This window comes from Pteropus alecto, unplaced genomic scaffold (assembly GCF_000325575.1).
Source record: "Pteropus alecto unplaced genomic scaffold, ASM32557v1 scaffold5, whole genome shotgun sequence".
NCBI classification, from domain to species: domain Eukaryota; kingdom Metazoa; phylum Chordata; class Mammalia; order Chiroptera; family Pteropodidae; genus Pteropus; species Pteropus alecto.
The window spans coordinates 18,786,161-18,794,473 of record NW_006441953.1 but is presented as its reverse complement, the minus strand read 5'-3'; the positions used below and the strand labels follow the sequence as shown (position 1 = coordinate 18,794,473).

The window sequence follows — 8,313 nt, the reverse complement described above, 5'->3', positions numbered from 1 at the left end:
GTAAGAGTCTTCATTTTTCCAAGTCCTGGAACTATCTTCCTTCACTATTTATCAAGACATTTCTCCTATTATTAAGCCAGATTTCTCTCCCTTGCTTTGGGCTATATTTTTCTCTCCTTATTACCGATTACCACTACTTAATATCCTATACAATTTATTTTGTTTCTTGTCTGTTCATAGCATCCCTACCAAAATTAAGATTACTATATTATTCACCATCTAAACCAAGACACTATGGAGAGTGTACTATACATTATGCCAGGACAAGAGGCGTATGTGGAAATGACCCGGGGCAAACTGAAGGTGTCACACTAACCACGATGTATGTTCCATAAGTTCAGGGATTTGGGTCTGACTGTTTTCGCCCCTGTGTTCTTGCCATCGAATTAGCATAAGATGCCCATAAGATGCCCAATAAATAATTATTGAGTTATGGTGGTTCTGAGTACGAGTTCTGCCTCCATCACCAATTGATTACGTCACTTCTCTCCTTGGCTAATTTCCTTAATCTCCATATGCCTCAATTTCCTCACCTGTCAGATGGCAACAATAATAGTAGCACCTACCTCACATGACTGTGCGAGAATTAAATGAGATCATCCACAGGTCCGACACACTGCGAGAGTGAGCACTCAGAAGCAGTGGCTGCCATCATGAATCTCTGTCACCCTGAGCCTGTCTCTAGGACTAGAGGGGCAGCTTTTTTCTAGTGATCGAAGAAGTGGAGTCTGTAGCCCTCCTGCAGTGGCAGCCATGCTTCCCATTCTTCGGAGAAAGCAGGTCCACAAAAAGGGAATTATAGCTGGCACAGAGAATGCTGAGGGCAGACGAGCGATCTGGGCACCTCAGTTCTGGTGGTAGCTGGTCCTGAGGCCTGGCTACATTTCTGCCTCCCGTGGTGGCTGCTCAACCAACCCTTCTGAGGTCCTGTGAGCCAGGAACCTCCTCTTTGGCCCAAGCTGCTTCAAGCTGCCAAGTATAACCAAAAGGTCCTGATAAGGGCATATTAATGTATAACTGATTTTTTTTAAAGAAAGGAATAATGAGGAGGAGGAGGAATGATAAACATTTGCTGACGCTCACTCCCTGCCAGGTGCTGTGCGGAAGACTCTGCTTGCATGACCTCATTTGTTTCTTACAGCCACACTATACAGTGGGCACCATATTTATTCCCATTTTATGGATAAGAAAGCTGAGACTCAGACACCCAGAGGAACCTTCCCAAGGCCACACAATAAGTTTGGTGGGTGTCACTGCTGGCTCCCTAACAGCCCTTCCATCCAGGTGATTAAATCTAAGCCAGTTAGTATATAGTACTCTCCTGGGGAATGTTACAGACCAGGAATGGGGGCGTGTCCTACACTGGCCCAATCAGGCGGGAGAGAAGGACTTATATTCCAGGGCTGGGTTTTCTGCCTCTCTTGAGTAGGGCAACCCAACTTAGAAGAAAACTTATGCCAAGTTTAAGAAGAAGCCGATGTTAAAATGGACACAGTGATAGAGTAGCCAGATAAAATACAGGATGTCCATTTCAATTTGAATTTCAGATAAACAATGAATAATGTTTTAGCGTAAGTATGTCCCTAATATTACATGGGACATACTTTTGCACTAAAAAAGTATCAATTGTCTACCTGAAATTTAAATTTACCTGGATGTCCTGTATTTTTATTTGCTAAGCATGGCATGGAGGACAGAATGAGTACATGATGGCTGTACAGCATCTGAAGCCTGCACTACCTCTGAACTTCTAGTTACATGAGGTCATTGATTCCTTTATTGTTTTAGCAGTTTAGAATTTCTTTCACTTGCATCCCAATGTATCCTACCAGCAAGTCGGTGGTTCCAACCCAGGCAGGAAGGATGCAGAATGCAGGCTCACACCACCATACTAAATCCTCAATGGACAGAAACTGAATGCCATATTAAAAGCTATAAAGCCAGTGTTTAGGACATTGAATTTTTTTTTTTTTAGCTCTGTAAGAATGCAGCTTGAAAGACTTACTGGAATCCATCAGATTCTCCCCAATGTAAATTTTTTATTATAAAGTCATAGATAGAACATGAACTCACTTACACAGTAAAACTCTTTTGTAAATACTAACAAACTCGAAAATCGTGGCAAACGTGACTGCTTATGGCCACCAAAAACACAAACACAAAAGCACCTAGCAATTCCAGATTAAGGGTCTCAATATTTAGACATTAATGATAAATTTCTACAAAATTTTCTTTAGAAAAAAAGTTGATTGATTCTATAGAAAAATGTGACTTTGGATCAAATTCGAAGCATTGTAAAATAGTCAAATAAAATAGGAATGGAGTTATGGGAGTGAGGCGAACCGAAGGGTAAAGGGTGTGTGTGTGTGTGTGTGTGTGTGTGTGTGTGTGTGTGTCCTGGGTGTACTGTTTATACAGCATCAAAAATCACAAGATAATGAACCCAAGGAGTTTATATGCAGTGTCAGGTATATTAACGACCAATGAACAAAAACAAGATGTTGATTTAGCCATTATAATTATGAAGAGACCAAATAATTCAGTGTCCTTATTTGCATCCACCAGTTCTGAAGCTCTGCTCTGGTGCAGACACTTCCCCCTAACATAAAACACACAGCAGTAACATTACCATCATCCAGGCTCCCTTCAAGACCATAAAAGGCTATAATTCAGAGCATGTCAGTCTAGAACGATTGCGAAGTTGAGAAAAGTTTTAATAAAGATATCTTGAGAAAAAGCAATATATATGTATCTATCCATGCAACTAGATTAAAAGAAATTTGATGTACAATGTTCCTGGATGTGATTTTCTGAAAATGTTAACTGTTCCCAAATTAATCTATATATTTAACAAAATCTCCATCAAAATACCAATAGATATGGGTGAGATCAGAGGAGGACTTGATAAAATGTAAGTTTCATCTTCCCGAAAAGGAAGAGCAAAGGGCAGGACTCCAGTCTAAACAGACGTATAAAGTAAAACCAGAATCATGTGCTACAACTACAGGATTATACAGGAAGCTCAGTGGAAAAGAACAGTAAGTTCGGAAACAGATCAACAAAGATGTGTTCATGATAAAAAGAGGCATCTAAAATCTATAGAAAAAAAATTGGATTCATCAATAAACAATGCTGGCTACCATGTAGGAGAGAAAAACATAAAAGACTTGTGAGTTTTGCTGGTAAGATGGCTTTTAAAAGTCTGAAGTGCTAGGTGTCCATTGTTAGATAAATGGATAAAGAAAGTGTGACACACACCCACACACACACACAATGAAACAAAAACGAATGAAGTCTTACAGCCTGCAACAACATGGATGGACACAGAGGGTATTATTTTAAGTGACATAAGTCAGAGAACGACAAATACCATATGATTTCATTTATATGTGGAATCTTAAAAAAAAAAAAAAAAAGTGTCTATGGCCATGCCACCCTGAACAAGCCCGATCCTGTCTGATCTCAGAAGCTAAGCAGAGTTGGGCCTGGTTAGTACTTGGATGGGAGACCGATTAGGAAGACCATTAGTACTTGGATGGGAGACCAACTAGGAAGACCAGTGTTGTAGGTGTAAAACATAAAAAAATAAGGGATTTTAAGCTGACAAGGTCCTTGCAATCTGTGGGGTCAACCAAGGGTTGCCTCACCTAAAAAATAAAAAAAAAAGAGCAAACAAAACAAAACAAAAATGGACTCATATAAACAGAGAACAAAATGATGGCTGCCAAAGGAGAAGGAAGGAGTGGGAAGATGAGCGAAAAAGGTAAAGGGAGTAAGAAATACAAACTTCCAGTTATAAAATTCATAAGTCACGGGGATGTAACGTACAGCACAGGGAACATAGTCAATAGTATCGTAATAACTTTGTGTGGCGACAGATGGTTACTAATCTTATCCTGGTGATCACATCATAAGGTACGTTAAGTGTTGAATCACTATGTTACACACCTGAAACTAATTTAACGTTGTATGCCAATTATACTAAAGTATAAATAAAATAAAAAAATAAAATAAAATTGTTTTAAAAGTCTGAAGCAGCAGGAGGTAACAGCACAACAGTATCGATCCCTGGGCCAGGAAGCGCAAGTGCTGCAGCCACGAACCCTCAATCACGGTTTCCCACAGGATTCTCAACGAGAAGGGAATGCAGTCGACCAGGTGCCTTCGCCCTGCTGGACTTCACTGGGTTTCCCTCGCCCTTAGCCCCATCTCAGCCCCTCTTTGTAGTCAGCATTTCCCTACCATTCACTGCCCCCAGGAGTACAAAAGGATTCTGGAAAATAAAAGATTTCTCTATACATTGGGGGATTTCCTGATGCCCCTAATTGCTGTGTAAGGCATCAATATGAACAATCGGAGAGAGATCAAAAATCAGGAATAAGTCTTACCTGTTTCCTCTTTTCGGGGGGAAGTGACGGATCTCCATCCTACAAAGAAACAAATGCTATATTTTACTTAAAAAAAAAAAAAAAAGATGTGTTTACCTTCAAGGAATTGAACCAAACTATGAATTAAGTTCAGATACTCCCCACCCCTAGTCCCTGCAACCAGTAATGTGCTCAAATACACTTTTAAAAAATTAACTATAAACTGAACCAGAGTTATTTTGGAAAAACCTCTAAAGAATCGGTTCCATTTAGGACCAAACCTATATATTTTCTAAAACAATGTGAACCAAAAAATTTTTTAAATAAACCAACTGGATTTATCAAAATTATTTTTGAGCATTTCATTTGGTTTGAGTTCCTCTTTTAAATAGTTAGATGCAAAGGAATAGTAATGGACACACACACACACACACACACACACACACACATTTGAATTTTCTCTATGGGCAGAACAATTTGGGGGGTTGGGGAAAGGATATGCTCAAAAGAAAATTAACTGACAACTTCCAGTCCTATCAGAATTTTTATCTGAAAAAAATTCAATTCCTCTCACGTGTGCCATCTAGGAATACAAATATCTCAGGTGAACGAGTAAATGCTCAGTGAGCCAGGGCCCTTCTTCCCCATGCTGTCCATACAGAAGTCAGCACTACGTTAATCTGAGGAATCTATCTACTCTGTCGCTATCCCAGGACAGTTCAATGATCCCAGCACAAATGGTTAAATGTCAGTAATACTGTCAGCACATAAAAAAATTCTACCAGTGAGAAAAAATAAGTAAGAAATGCAAAATAGCACTATGCCATTGGTACCCTCCATTTTGGTATGGTTTATTCCCCTAAAAATCTTGCCGTATGAAAACTTAGAGAAAAGCTAAATGCCCAGGATAAAGGAAAGGTTTAAAGAATTATGAAAATATTACTATGCAACTGTTCTTAAAAATTTGTATGTATGGCCTAGAGAGATGTCCAAAATCAAGTGCTGAGTGAAAAGAGCAAGTTTTAGAACAACATTCATAGAGTGCTGTCCAACAGAATTCTGTGACAATGGAAATGTCCTGTATCTAATTGTCCAGCACAGCGGCCACCATGGAAATGCCCCCATAGCAACAACGCAACCCAATGCAGTCATCACCAGCCCCCGCGGCGACCGAGCCCATGAAATGTGGTGAGACTGAAGGACCGAGTTTGCAATTCTATTTCATTCTAATTTATTCAAAATGAAATTTAAATAACCACACGTCACTGGCGGTTTCAGTATTAGGCAGTCCAGACTTATAATACAAATCCTCTTTAAAATACTCCGTATAAATAGGCACCTACAAACACATACATATATGTATATATTCCATAGGTCACCGTGACGTAATACGTACGATCAGCTCTCGGTATTTCTTCTTCAGGGACTGGTGGCGTTCTCGAAGCTGATTGGCCATGAGTTTGTACTGGTCCCTTTCCTGCTGGCATGTGTCCAGCTCCTTCGAAAGGATCAGCAGGGCTTCCTTTTTACTCTCCAGCTTCCTTTTACACACCAGGTACTACAAAACAGCCAAATCCAAGCGACTGGTCAGTCAACAGGCGTGGGATTTAGCACACCCTGCAGGGTTGGTTTTTTGTTTTGTTCTGTGGCTTTTTTTGTTTTTAGAGACCATATATCCAGAGACATTTGTCAGTAACTGACATATGCACCTAAGGCTGCTACAGTACCTGACATAGTTCCCTCACGTCACCCAGACCTTGCATGAAGTTCATGAACTTTGGCAAACTAGGACAGACAAAATAAGGTAATTGACAAATAAGTTAAAAAGTGGAATACTTTTAAAAAATTACATAGGTAAATAAATAAATGGATAGCTGGATCCCAAATTTTTTTTAAAAAGTTTTATATATCCAAATAAAATTATGTAAAATTTTATTAAAATTCTATAAAATGATACACATGGAAAAATATTTAATAAAAATTTTATATAGTACTAACAATTATCTCTTGGTAGTAAAATTACGTGCATGTTCTTAAATTTTATTCTTTATGCTTTTCTGTTTCCTATATTTTCTAGAATACTCATATGCCTTCTATAATTAAAAAAAATACAAAATACGTTATTAAAAATAATTTAATTGAACCATAAATCACTGCAATAGATTGTACCTGACCACGCAACCCAGCAGACATTTTCTCACTTGAGATTTTTTATTCACCAACTCGGCCAAGATATGCACTTCTGTGATTCCCATGTAGGCACCCGCCACCCCCATTCCCCAGAGACCAATTTCATGAGCTAAGTATTTTAGCGACACTTTGAATTATCCCCAAACAGTCAGCATACCTTGCTGGAACCCACTCTCTCCGCCGTAAACCACTCTTACCTGACAATCAGCCACCACCTGGGTCAGTGTGAGCCCCGACTGGGACTTTTTTACTTTTACTGGATGCACTGCACCGCCTGGTGTTACTCACACATGTGAAATGTGGCACTAAATACCTTTTGAATTTGCCCCGTAAAAGACCAAATTCAGAGCATTCATGAAAACAATTTATAGTTTCATTATACACTCTGACACGAGCACTTTGTCATTATGGACGTGCACACAAAGCGGAGAGAATCAGCACTCCCGTACCGTTAGAGTCAACGCTCTTTTATGGACAAAAAGCATTACTCATATATAGTGCTTGCTCGGAACTGACTTTGTTAAGTTCAATTTCAAATAAATGCAAGGCGAAGAAGAGAGTTTTGTGCATTAGCATGTTTTTTTTTTTTTTTCCTTATAAAAATAAAAGTAATTGCTTAGGTTCCAAAACAACGAGGGATAAAAAAGCCATTCTGAGATGGATTTGAGTTCTAAGAGAGGACACTTCCACCTTGGATGGATCGTATTCCTGGCGGTAATGAGGTTGGAATCCTGCCTTAAAACATCCTGGATTTTAAGACTTTGACATCGTCTTCGTGGAGGCAAAAATGGTTCTGTTGCCACAATGATTTCTCAAGAGGAAAATCCCCAAGGAGTAAATATCAAAGGAGTATCTCAGAAACCTCAACTGCAATGTCCTAAGGGAAATATTGAGATTTCACAGGAAAAAAATACCATTTACACACAATTGAAGAGCTCTGCCCTTGTGCCTTCAGTTCTTTGCTCATTACCCGCAGCCTCTGTTGTGTCGTTAGGATTGGTGGCACCAAGATGGTCACCTTTGTCCCTTTAATTTATCAGATCCAAAGCTAAGGCCCCAAAGATACCCAACATTTTCCGACTTTGGGAAAGTAAATCCCAATCTTGTGGAAACGCTGCAAGGTGCAGTAGGCAAGGCTAGCTGTAACATGCGGTCTCCTGAAGGGGCACGGGGATGGGCCACCACTCAGTAGCAAAGTGGAAGTCTGAGTCCCCTGACCTTGAACTACGATCAGTTAAAGCCCAAGAGAGAAGCCGTTTCCCTCACGAGGCATAGTCCAAGTGGGTTCTCGGAAACTGTAGGGGTGGTAATCGGACGCCCTTCCCTTGGGTCTAAGGGATCTGGCAGAAAACAGGCACATAGGCCTCTCCTCAGAGCCAGTGGCCGGGATTTGAGGAGAAGGAGCACCGCAGTGTGACTTCCCCATGGCGTGGAAAACAGGACGATTACGGCTCCACTAAAGGGTGAGAAAGCAAACGCGTTCTGCCTGGAAGACGGAGTCACATCGAGAAAAGGTTGGTCTTTAGAAAGCCACTGCTGGGCTACTCGTTCTTCTGCTTACTACGGTCCAGAACAGTGGATTTAAAAATTTTTTTATTATATGTCAATTAGTTTTATCAGTACAACAGTCTTAGGCTGAAGCCTCATTTCTAAAACACCTGCCCTGTAGTTCCCCCCACTACACACACACACACACACACACACACACACACACGCGCGCACACACACACACACACACACACACACACACACACAC

At 40.2% G+C, this 8,313-nt stretch overlaps 1 protein-coding gene across 1 annotated transcript in view; it reads right to left on the bottom strand.

Moving 5' to 3' along the window:
* CCDC149 (coiled-coil domain containing 149) overlaps window positions 1–6,152 on the bottom strand; it is a 66,604-nt gene extending 60,452 nt beyond the window's left edge. The window contains exons 1-3 of the mRNA XM_025051830.1: window positions 6,095–6,152; window positions 5,764–5,925; window positions 4,389–4,427 (exon numbers count right to left, since the gene is read on the bottom strand). Of these exons, the coding sequence (XP_024907598.1) occupies window positions 4,389–4,427; window positions 5,764–5,925; window positions 6,095–6,139 (246 nt within the window). The 5' untranslated portion in view covers window positions 6,140–6,152. The remainder of the gene's footprint in view (window positions 1–4,388; window positions 4,428–5,763; window positions 5,926–6,094) is intronic.
* Window positions 6,153–8,313: the final 2,161 nt, after the last annotated feature.